This window comes from Talpa occidentalis, unplaced genomic scaffold, assembly GCF_014898055.3.
Source record: "Talpa occidentalis isolate TD23 unplaced genomic scaffold, MPIMG_talOcc4v2.1 talOcc4.16, whole genome shotgun sequence".
Lineage (NCBI taxonomy): Eukaryota > Metazoa > Chordata > Mammalia > Eulipotyphla > Talpidae > Talpa > Talpa occidentalis.
Window position 1 is genome coordinate 48759069 of NW_023601653.1, and position 12858 is coordinate 48771926.

Below are 12858 nucleotides of genomic sequence, written 5' to 3' on the forward strand. Positions count from 1 at the left end.
TGAAGAGACTTCCCTTGTTCCATTGTGTACTCTGCCTCCATTGTCATAAATTAGTTGTCCAAAAATGTGTGGGGTTTATTTTGTTCCCCTGGCCCATGTGTTTTGATTATTAATCATTTTGTTGTATAGTTTGAAGTTGGAGAAGGTGATATCTTTTTCTTTTTGCTCAAAATTGTTTTTGCTATTTGGGGTTTTTGTAGTTCCCCTGAACTTTATTTTTTTTTTTCTATTTCTGTGAAGAATGTTGTTGGATTTTTAATAGAGATTACATTGAATTTGTATATTGCTTTAGGGAATATAATGTTTTAATGATGTTAATTATTCAAGTCCATGAGCACAGAAAGTCTTTCCATATCTCTGTTCTCTTCTTTTTCTTCCAACAATGTCTTACACCTTTAAGTATAGAGGTCTTTTACTTTGGTTAAATTTAATCCATTTTGATGCTATAATAAATGGGATGGTTTCCTAATTTTTCTATCCGGTGCTTCATTGTTTCTGTGTATAGGAATACAACAGATTTTCGTATACTGATTTTGTGACTGACACTACGTGCACTCATGTATTGTATCTAATAGATTTTTATTGGCGTATTTGGGATTTTTTTTGCTTATATTAACATGTCGTGCAAATAGTGATATATTTTCTTCTTCCTATTCAGTTTGGATGTCTTTTATATCCTTTTTCTTGTCTAATTGCAAAAGCTAGAGCTTCCAGCACTGCTGTATAATAGTGGTGAAAGTAGACATACTTGTACCTGATCTTAGAGGAACGCTTTCAGGAAAAGGGAAGAGATGACTATGAAGTCATCGAGTGTGATGTTCATTATAAGATTGTCATATGACATGTATTAAATTGAGGTATGTTCCTTCTGTTCCCATTTTTTGTAGGCTTTTATTCATAAAAGGATACTATATTTTGTCATGCTTTTTCTGCACTGTTGAAATGAACATTTTGTTGATGTGTTGTATGATGTTTATTGATTGGTATATGTTGAATCATTCTTGCATACCTGGAGTAAATCCCACTTGATCTTGATGTATGACTTAATGTATTGTTGAATTTCATTAGCTAATATTTCACTGAGGATTTTTGTAGCTGTATTCATTACAGGTACTGTTCTGTAATTTTGTGGGGTTTTTTGTGATGTGCTTTGTCTCGTTTTAGTATTGTTAATATTTGCTTCATAAAGTGTGAATGAATGCTGCAGGACAAGTGGTGCAGGGTCATGAGTTCTAAAGGATGGTCATAGAAGGTGGAAGAAAAGAATATTGAATGAAGCAGTTGCTGAAGTCATTAAGGAAAATATAACTGTATCTGGATGTTAGTGGAGATTAGCAGCAAATACTGATGAGAGTCCATGTGCCTTGTAGAATGGAACCGAGCTGCTTGGATTGAATCCAGTCTTTTTTTTTTTTTTTAAGATTTATTTATTTATTTATACAATCACTGCGTACAGTCAGAAGCACAGGAGGGTGAGAGAATTCACCAGAGCCAGAGTGGGGAACAGAACAGGCAGATGTACCGAAATACACTGCTGAGGGGAGTAGTGGGCACGGCAGGAGAGGTCTGTTGCGCCATGTGGGACCCTCGCCGGTGGAAGGGGATTGAACCGGTGCTGCAGAGCCTGCAGGCAGCTTCGCAGCCCAGCACTCAACCGCTGCACCACCAGGGGAGGCCCTGAATCCAGTCTTGACAGCCTGCTGTGTGACCCCGCAAAGGATTGATTGACTACCCTGTGCCTTAGCTTCCTTTGTGAGAGTAGAAATAGTATCTACTTCATAGTCATTCAGCAAATTGAATGGGTAAATACATAAAGTGTTTAAATGATATATAGTACACAGCATGAAAATGAGCTGTAATTCTGTGTGTATATGTGTTAACTCTGATGAGAAGAGGATAGATTTGAAAAGGGAAGAGGTGATTGAGAACTCATGATAAAACATGCTACTCATTTACCCTTTGAGGCTCAAAACTGTAAGGAGGATTGGAAGGAATTGCCAAAAGCAGAACATCAAGTTTCAAAAAAAGAGCAGATAAAGAGATGGCTTATAGAAAAACTGGAAGTTAGTGGATAACTTGGCCACATCAGAACAGTAACTCTCAGAGTAGAGTAGCAAGTATTAGGGATGGAATGAGTTTTTGCAATTATGTTAGCGCTGACCTTATTGGAGTGGGACAGTAAGAGGGGGTAGCCAGGTGGTGAGGTGCTCCATTCTAGAATAATCATTATGGCAAACAGGAATGGAAGGAATGGTCTGGGAGGTGGCCAAGTGACATGGTATTCCTAGACTTCCCCCCCCCCCCAAAGATTTATTTATTTATTTATACATACATACAAGCACCAGGTACAGTCAGAAGCACGGGAGGGTGAGAGAATTCACCAGAGCCAGAGCAGGGAGCAGAATAGGCAGAAGGACCGAAGTACACTGCTGAGGGGAGCAGCGGGCAGCAGGAGAGGTCTGCGCGCCATGTGGGACCCTCGCCTGGCGGCCGGGGATTGAACCCGCCCTGCAGAGGCCGAGGGCAGCCTCACAACCCAGTGCTCAACCACTGCGCCACCGGGGAGGCCGGGTACTCCTAGACTTTTAAGAGAGCAGTGCTGAATGGGCCGTATGCATTGTTAAATGACTTACAAACCCAACTCACTACTTAGAATATCTTTATACTTACATGAACTCTAAAAGAATGTTCTTATAAAAATATAGAAAGTATAGAAAATAAAATTCATTCTTCTCATTTGCTCAGTAATGCCCTACATATGGGGTGCCAACCACTGTCGCAGACACTAGAGATACTCTTGTGACAAGAGAGAAAAGTTCTTTTCTTGAGAATCTTAAATTTTTGTATCTTTATCTAAGACAGTTTGTTTTGATTGGAATGCTTTTGCTGCCCTTCTTCCTCAGCTGAAGTTTCCCACCTTTCTCCTTTCCTTCCATAAATATAGAGAAAAACTTGTTTTCAAGGGCTTTATAAATTGTATTGGGATACAGTTTAAACTCTTTAAAGATAGCAGCAAACTCTTTGGCAATTTTAAGAGAAAAGTTGTTTGATCATTTTTATGTATTAGAAAGATTACTAGTTGAGGTGTGGAGAGTTAATCGGAAGATTGAACCTGGAGGTGGTTAAAGGAATGCATAGTTGATTGTGGCAGTGAGGCCAGGATCCTGGTAAGTAAGGACAAAGGTCCTCAGTGCGCCTGGAAAAGAGAAGGCAGATTTGAGAGAAATTTTGGACAAGCTTTATCTAAGGTTGTGACCTGCATTTCTGACTTGTGCTTCCTGGTACATGGTGTCATCATCAGAATGCGGTGCAGAAGGAAAAACAGGTTTGGTGGGGTATTGAGTCCTGGGAATGCACCAGTGAAAATCTAACAGAAGGAGTGAAGATGTACGTGTCTGCAGAGATTTGTGCTGGGAGTAAAGATTTGATAAAAACTAAAGGGATGGGAAATCACTTGGGGAAAGTGGCGGTTGGGAGGAGGACCTGAAGGAAATACAAGGTTTTAGTAGTATCAGGTGAGAGACTGTTTCAAAAAGAGGAAGGAAGTAATAAACTTCATTTTCTCAGAAGCAAATTGAGGTAAGGAGTAAGGAAACTACAAAGTGTCCATTGGACTGAATACTAACCAACTAACTTGTTAGTCAGCTCATTGAGAATAGACTTAGTTAAGAGGTGAGCCTTGGTGAGGGATTAGTCATGTGAATGAAGGGGGCTACGCTTCCTTTAGGTGTGGCAGTCAATGATGTATCTATAGTTAGAATTGAACTTGAGCTTAGAGGAGAGTTTGTTTTAAAGATAAGAGGCTTGAACATATCTAATATTTAACTCCAATAGGAAAGAATGAGTAGAAGTTGGAAAATTGAAGAAGGATCAATCTGCAGTTACCACTAAGCAGGTACAGAAAATGAATTTCTCTACTTTGTGTGAGTTCAACAAATGTAGGGAGCATGACTTAGATGTAACAAACTTGCAGGAGCTTAATTTCCATGTAAGAATGTCATGTTATGACTTTCATGGGGATCAGAAACTGTCATCTGTTGGTCTACATGCTTTTCTTTCTTTTTTTTTGAGAATAACCATATGCCTAAGAAGCAAAATTGTAATTGAATATAAACTTGTGAGCATGGAATCAGGTAGGGACTTAGTTGGATCCTTTGAATGGCAAATGAAATCAACCTATTGATGTCTGCAGTTGCCCTTTAGGGCATAGCTCCTGGGCTTGTCAGCACTGCCCCAGGTCAGACTTCTGTTACAGCCAATTTTGATTTCTCTCATTCTTCTCTCTATGCAAATGTTTTTTCTGTGTCCCACCCAATGGGTTTCAGATAAGTCTTTCTACTTTTTTCTAGGGACATTCTTTTTCTTTTAGCAACTTCTGCAATCATTTGATTTATTATGCTGTTATTTGTTGATTTTATTAGTGCAGCTGATTTCTGGTGATGCATTGTAGTGTCAGTCTTATAAAAATTATAGTATTATTTGAGAATACAGTTATCATTTGTATAGCTTTGCAACATGTTTAAATGTAGCCATCAGTCAATTTAAAAATATTTCTTTCATAAAAATAGATGATTTGAAAAGTCCAAAGTTTTGTGACGAGAACAGTTAACTTATTCCCGTGATCTCCTTTTAATATTTTTGTGTATAGACTTTGGATTTGTTTCTTGTATATCTTTCCCATAAAACTGACCCACACATCTCCAGGTCTTTTTTCCCTAATGTATCATAAGCATTTTCTTGTGTCATTAAATATTTTTTAAGATTTTCAGTGCTAATACAGCTTCAGAGCTTTTAATTCATCATAATTTGTATATTGAATAGTAGGGATTTATTTCTAACTCAACTATTTAAAAATAACAATGAGAAATAGTTTTATAATTAATTTTTGTGTACAACCCTCATTGTTGCCATGGGATATATTACTAAAAGAGGAATTTATTTAATTCCGTAGGCAATGGCAAATATTTATTTTTTTGTTAGCAGTGTGTAACCATACCTGTTTTAGTTAATTGCCATCTATTAATGGGAATGTACTATTTTTTATATATTTGCTAATTTAATAGGAGAAAACTTAATTTATATATTTAAACATTACACATTGATTGGAGTTTACCTTTTTTTTTTTTTGCTATTTAATGTCTTTATGTAAATTGTGGTGTGGATAAGTGTTCAGTTTCCTTTCTCAAGGAAGAATAGGAATGTTGAGTTGTTCCAAGGACTTGTTACTTATCTAAAATTAAAAGAAACCTTTGTTCAATCTTTTTGAAGATTCATTTATTGACCATTAATTCCTTAGCATGACTATATGAAGGAAGAGGAAGTTTTTTCTGAAGATGAGGCGATTGAATCGGAAAAAAACCTTAAATTTGGTGAAAGAGTTGGATGCCTTTCCAAAGGTTCCTGACAGCTATGTGGAAACCTCAGCCAGTGGGGGTACAGGTGGGTATCATGATGTTCACATGGACACTTCTCTAGGTGCAGCTTCTGACAGATTCCATCAACAGTAGTGGTTGAGAAGAACTCAGCAATGCCATGTGCAGTAACCTTGTAACTGGCCTGTCCTCATGTGAGAAGTTCACCTGTTTCTGCTCTCTGGGGCATCTGACCCTGCATTTAGCAGTGCTTATTAAAACATTACTGAACAACTTAATCCAATTTCACTGCTTTGGTGCTCTTCAGTTATGTATAATTATATCAACAAGATTATCATTTCTAAATAGAATTGACCTTGGAAGAAGTTATTTAATGACGTTAAGACTGCCTTAGTCCTAGTTTGGTTAAAATCAGTCAATTCAGACATTATAACTCTTACATTTCCTTTTAGTAAAGAGAGGCAGCATGGGTTAGTAGTTACAAGCTTAGACTTTGGAACCAGACAGTCAGAATTAAAATCTCATCTCTACCCCTTCCCAATTACTTGAATATGAGGAAGCTAATCTTCTTTTCTTCTGGGAAATGGAAATAATAGTATTATTTACCAAATAGGGTTGCTGAAACATTAGATAAGTTAATATTTATACAATGCTTATTAGAAAACTACTTGATCCAGATAGATGTATTACTATTATTTCTTTCTCCATGAAGAGCTAATTAAATAGTGTATTTACAAAAGATTGACTTTTCATTTGGTAAAATATGTAAGTTGCTTCCTATTTCTAATCTCATGATTAAGTTTTGTTAATGAAAATTATTTGCTCTTGGTACACATCCATTTTAATGTGTTTTTTTTTTTTTTTTGATCATAGTATATGATCATTCTTTCCTTTTTGTCCCATCTTTCATTTGCTTCTATAAATGAAATGATATAAATGGGCTGGATATTACAAAGGACATGCAAGTTTATTAGAGATTTGGAGAGGTGGTTTGAGTTTCTAGCACACATGGTGGCCTTTTAGACTTAAAGACTAAGACTGGTTTTGTTTTTTGTTTATTAAAGTGCGCTATAGGCGTGGATACATTTTTAATTTTGAGGAGACTATTATCAAGTTTGTGTTGTAAAGCTTATGTTTACTTTCTTCATTTATACTGTGTGACATTATGTATAAGAAAATGTGTGCCTTGTAAATTTGTACCTTGTAAAATTTTGGCAAATCTCTTGAAAGATTCCCTTAAAATTAAGGGAATAAAATGCTTTCTCATAGTGCATATGTTGGTGTGATGTCTGTGTTCATTAGATATTCATTTTTGAGCTGTTTTAGGAAAAAACATTTTAAGAAAAAAAATCTTCATTCAAATGTAATCATATTAGGGCATTCTTTGCTAATTTTAATGTCACTTAAAATAGTTTCTGGTTTTGTACTTTTGGATTGATTTAATTTTTTTTTTCTTTATTCATTTTCTCAGTTTCTCTAATAGCATTTACCACTATGGCTTTATTAACCATAATGGAATTTTCAGTATATCAAGATACGTGGATGAAGTATGAATATGAAGTAGACAAAGACTTTTCTAGGTAACTATTTTTTTCTTCTTGAAAGACTTATACATCAAAATTGTTTTTAAGAAACATTTTTTTTTAAAATTTAAACTATTGTATTTGATTAATGTTTTAAAGAAATGTTCCTGAAAGATTTTCATTAATTGCTTGCATTGGTTTGGAACATTTTAGAATCTTTTATGTACTGGCTCAATTCTAAAAGAGAATGTCTCTGATTCAATGTAAACTTGTTTAAAAAGTTTAGAACATATTTTTCCTTAAATGGTGGAAATTGTTTAATATTTTGAAACTGCTCTTTATAGATTTTCTAATATCTTGTAGAGCTGAGCAATGTTTTCTAAAGGAACACTGCATGTACTTGACTTTTATAGAATATATCTAATCTAATTTTTTTTAGATTATTTATGCATACAATAACTGGGGTACAAGCCATAGTTGCAGAGACAGAGCAGGGAGCAGAGCAGGCAGACTGATGAAATACACTGCTGAGGGGAGCAGCGAGCGAGACAGGAGAGGTCTGCTGTGCTATGTGGGTCTCTTCCTGGCCAGCTGGAGACTGGGCATCGAACTCGTGCTGCAGAGGCCACAGACAGCTTCACATTGCTGTGCTTAACCCCTTGCTCCACCTGGGAGGCCCTCTAATCCAAATTTTAATGTAAATATATCAAAAATATAATAACTTCATAAGGAAATAAAAAATATTTTACCTACATTTATTTGTATTGTTGATTTTTCATTGACCAAAGATAATTGGTTTATATTATTAGCATCACATTACAAAGGGAGACCATCTCCTTTCTCAGTTCCAACCATAGGGTTTCCATTTTATAGCTATAGGACTTTAGGAAGTTAGTAACTCTATATCTGCATGTGCTTCAGTTTCCTTTTCTGTAAAGTGGGGCTGATAGTACTTTTCCCATGGATTTTATGAGAAATTAGTCAACATTTGTAAACTTGCTGCGTAATCTTGGCAAGTCACGTAACTTGTTTCTTTGGGGCCTCAGTTTCTTCATCTATAGTGAGTATTTTTCTTACACCATTTGTTTTTAGTGCCAGTAAAACAGTTTTTATGTTTTCCAAATGCAGTCTTCCCTGGTTCACCATGTAATGGGGATATTTACTTGGCCTCAACGTTTGATTCTTATAGCATCTCCTATAAGGGAGGGTTATTTGGAGGACAGTTTGAGCTGTATGCAACTGTAAGATTCAATGAAGCTCTCAAAATAAGTAATTCTTGGTGGAACCATATGAAAATGATCCGAGTGAAAAAAAATTTTTTTTTTTAAAGATTATTTTTTTATTTATTTATACAAGCACTAGGTATAGTCAGAAGCGCGGGAGGATGAGAGAATTCACCAGAGCCAGAGCGGGGAGCAGAGCAGGCAGAGGGACCGAAGTACACTGCTGAGGGGAGCAGCGGGCGGCAGGAGAGGTCTGCGCGCCATGCGGGGACCCCCCTCTGGTGGCCGGGGAGCAGCTGGGGATCGAACCAGTGCTGCAGAGGCTGCGGGCAGCTTCACAACCCAGCCAGCGCTCAACCGCTGCGCCACCAGGGAGGCCCTCAGAGTGAAAAAATTTTCATTGAAAACACAGGACAGGACTGATTTTGATTGTACTCATTCTGTTATTCATGGTGGTTACTTAATTCTGGCATTTGAAAATTGATTTGATTTTAACTGATCATTTGAATATGAAGCATTGGTTGAGCCTTTTAAAAAGGCCATGCAAAAATAAGCATTAGATGTTTCTTTCTGGCAATTTGGTTGCCCTTTTCCTGGTTCACACAGACTATAATACTCCGCTTCAATGCTTTTTTTTTTTATTTTAAAGATTTATTTATTTATGCGAACAAAGGACTGGGGTACAGGCCAGAGATGTGGGGGTGTGAGAGGATTCACCAGAGACAGAATGGGGAACAGAACAGTCAGATTGACTGAAATACACTGCTGAGGGGAGCAGCAGGCGAGTCAGGAGAGGTCTGCTACGCCATGTGGGTAGCTCCCTGGCTATTCCGGGGATCAAATTCATGCTTCAGTAGCTGCGGACAGCTTCATAGATTGTCTTTAACCCCTTGCGCCATCAGGGAGGCCCAATGCTTATGTTTTCTTAAGCCAGGTGTTTACATTGCCCCGAGCTGAATATCTGTGACACTGCACAACTGTGAAACTTTACTTAAAGGACTGTGGTAAGGAATAAGGAAGGTCATATTAGCAGGGCATCCAACATTTACTTGATAGAAGACTTGCAACTCCAAACTTCTGATTTTCAAAGTTTTACATTATTTTTTTTAAAGATTTATTGTATTTATTTATGCGTACAAGAGCTGGGATGTAGGCCAGGAGTGGGAGGGAGGAGGTAGGAGCGGATTCACCAGAGACAGCATGGGAAGCAGAACAGGCAGATTGACTGAAATACACTGCTGAGGGGAAGCAGCCTGCAGACAGGAGATCTGCTGCGCCATGTGGGTTAGCTCCCTGGCTGGGGAGACTGCAACTGCTGCTGCTGATAGCTTTATAGTGCTGAGATTTAACCCCTTGCACTGGCAGGGAGGCCCCAAGTTTTACATTCTTAAAAGAATACTCTGCTCTGTATACAGTTTATATAAAGATTAAGACTTTTTTCTGAGTTGTTCAGAGTTAGTATAGTCCTTTCATTGTTGAATTAAAGGATATTGAATTTAAAGGATATTGTTGAATTAAAGTCAGAAAGGCTTTTGGAATAATTCAAACTAGAATTTTTACTTTTTAATTTTTTAAAAAAGATTATTTATGCATACAAGAGCTGGAATACAGGCCAGAGAAGCAGGGGGAGGTGAGAGGATTCACCAGAGGCAGAGTGGGGAACAGAACAGGCAGACTGACTGAAATACACTGCTGAGGGGAGCAGCGGGCGAGACAGGAGAGGTCTGCTGCACCATGTGGGTTGCTCCCTGGCCGGCCCGGGATTGAACTCCTGCTGCAGAGGCCGCGGATTGCTTCATAGTGCGGTGCTTAACCCCTTGCACTACCAGGGAGGACCTAGAATTTTTACTTTTAAAGTGCTTTTGTTTTGGCCATAAGAAATGTTTTCCAAGTGCACTGGCATATATTTTTTTAAATCAGGTTTTTCCTAGACCAGTGAATTTGCAGCTTTTGTGTTTATTGATTAATTTATAGTTACTAATGTTTGCCTTTTGTCTTTTAGTAAGTTGAGAATCAACATAGATATCACTGTTGCCATGAAGTGTCAGTGTAAGTATCCTTTCATTTTGATGACCACGTGTGGCTTATGGTCCAAACACTTGGCTGTAAAAATAAGTATATGGGTTATGTTGTAACTTATTTTACTTTTTTAAAAATTTTTTTTGTGTTAATAATGCAATTTGTTTTCCCACTCAGTGAATATTCTGTAAATTTTTTCTCCATCAGTGCAATTAATAGAAGATAATCAGAGGAAAGTTTTGTCAATTAATTGTGGTTTATCTTTCTTGTTTGGAGTACCAGTTTTATAACCAAATTCCAAAGGCAAATCCTGTTTCACTGTTTGTTTACTATCCTTTACTTTTACCCTCTATTTTGAAATATTAAAGAAATATTTATAAATAAAATGCAGATCCAAGTCTCTTAAGTTGATAGTGATGAATTACCCTTTGCAGTTTTCACTGACATCATTTGATTATCCCAGTGGCAGTACAGAGGTATTAATACTCCAGGAAGATAATACTTGAATCAGGATTGCTTTCAAAAACAACTGTGCTTTTGCATGAAAGGTATTAGTAATTACTTAAAAATCACTACTTAAAAAGTAGCAACCAAGAGGTCAGTACTTAGACAAGATTTTCTAAAGTTTGAAATCATTTTACCCAACAAAGGAGATAGTTTCTGAGAGATTTATCTCAGAACTGCTTTAAGTCAGTTTTCCTTTCTCATTTATTTTTCCTTATATCAGTGGTCTTAAGAGAAAAAGAAATACTTTAAACTATGAGGTACTGTTACCATTAAATATAGCGTATTTTGCTTCATTTTAGATTTTTAAGTAGCATTGAAATTTTTGTCTTTCTAAAAGTAAACTTTTCCTGTATTTTTTTTTTAAAGGCATCAATAGCTTTGTCTGAAGATTTCTTTTAGTTCTTATCCATTAATATTTTGTTTAGTAGCCATTTTGTACATGTCTATAGGTTCTTGCCAGTTTTTGCAGACTTCTTCAGGGGCTTACAAGTGGGCTTCTAAGTCATAATTTTTACTGAGCAAGAAGTGAAAAAGCATTATTAATTTTTGGAATAATCTCCACTAAGCCATTTAATGCTACGGGTTTAACTGTTAAATAAATAAGCTGCATAGGAAAGTGATTCCACTTATTTGAGTTTCCTGTTAGTTATTTTAATTGGTCAGCTTATATCAGATATAGTTTGGCTTTGAATATAGAATGTAAAACTTATAATTTCTTTTATACAGATGTTGGAGCAGATGTACTGGATTTAGCAGAAACAATGGTTGCATCTGCAGATGGTCTAGTTTATGAGCCAGTAAGTTTGATTCACCTGCTTTTTTAATAGTATGCGATATGGTATTCTCTTGAGGACAGAATACATGTGTGCTTTCAGTTTGATGAGCTAGTGTTTATATACATTTTTTTTATTTCAAAGTATTCCATGTTCTTTGTTAAAATTTAGGAGAAAAAAAGAAAAGTTATATCTAATACCAAAGCATTGAGATAACCTTTGTTAGCATATTGGATAAGCCTCTAAAGTCTGTTTCATACCTCTTTTTAATATTTGTTAATGCTTCCTAGTTTCCTCTTCTTCACTTGATCTTAGCCATAGGCTGAGAAGCAATTCCTAGTTTCCTTTTCTTACACTTGCTAGAGTGATGAAATTTTCTTACTAGCTAATGATTTGGAAATTCTATGTCTGTTTGCATTCTACTTTTACCAAATTCAAGTCTTTAAAAAGATTTGAGCTGCATTTCTCTTATCCTTAAAAATGAAGTAGCAGCAAAGAGAAATTTTATTTGCATTTACTTCTTTCCCTTTCCTTCCCATCTCCATTTCCTAAAGCTAGTGAGATTCTGAAATTTCTAGCTGTTTTCCTGCACAAATTATAACATAATTGAATTATCAAAAAACACCATTACATTATGGGGGCAAGTTATAACAAGTCACAGTCAGAACTAATTCTACGGAACCTTTTGAGAAGAAAGCATGGACTTGCAGTTACTTTGAATTGCTCATCTATTGGCCTTGTAGGACTCTCCTTTGCCCAGACATTCTTATTTTTTTCATTTACCATTACCATTGTGAACCCTTTAAGGAAAATTGCAAAGTGAATGCCAGAGGTGATGGGGAGGATTAAAAGTAACTAAATGAGGAAGGAAACAGGAGAAAGCCTTTTGATCAGTTTTGATTGCTGAATTATTTATAGGTCAAGCAGAAAAATGTACATTATGTCTTTGGATACCACACACTTTTTAAATACAAGTTTTTAGAGAAAAAGTGGCTTTGTTATTGTCACTCTGAACCTCTATAATTCCTGTGGGCCACTCACAACAATTGGTTTCATGGTGATTTTTTTTTTCTTTAAAGATTTATTTATTTTTATATAAGACCAGGATACAGGCCAGATGTGCGGGAGGGTGAGAGGATTCACCAGAGACAGAGCGGGGAACAGAACAGGCAGACTGATGAAATACACTGCTGAGGGGAGCAGTGGGCAAGACAGGAGAAGTCTGCTTTGCCATGTGGAATTCCTCCAGCCGGCCGGGATCGAACCTGCGCTGCAGAGGCTGTGGACAGCTTCACAGTGCGGCGCTCAACCACCTGCGCCACCAGGGAGGCCCTCATGGTGATTTTTTATGAGGTTTGGTACCTTACAAGTTAAGGTATGACATCATAGCACATTAAGCTATTAATTGATTATTAGTAGACACTTTAGTTTTTTTTTTTTT

The 12858-nt window shown here is 36.7% G+C and overlaps 1 protein-coding gene across 2 annotated transcripts in view; it reads left to right on the forward strand.

Moving 5' to 3' along the window:
• The window catches only part of ERGIC2 (ERGIC and golgi 2), a 40571-nt gene that overhangs the window by 5606 nt on the left and 22107 nt on the right, over positions 1-12858 (forward strand). The window contains exons 2-6 of one of the 2 annotated variants that reach the window (XM_037514173.2): positions 3835-3895; positions 5297-5439; positions 6844-6952; positions 10121-10167; positions 11371-11441. In XM_037514173.2, the coding sequence (XP_037370070.1) occupies positions 5334-5439; positions 6844-6952; positions 10121-10167; positions 11371-11441 (333 nt within the window). In that variant the 5' untranslated portion in view covers positions 3835-3895; positions 5297-5333. The remainder of the gene's footprint in view (positions 1-3834; positions 3896-5296; positions 5440-6843; positions 6953-10120; positions 10168-11370; positions 11442-12858) is intronic. The other variant, XM_037514174.2, reaches the window with a different exon arrangement.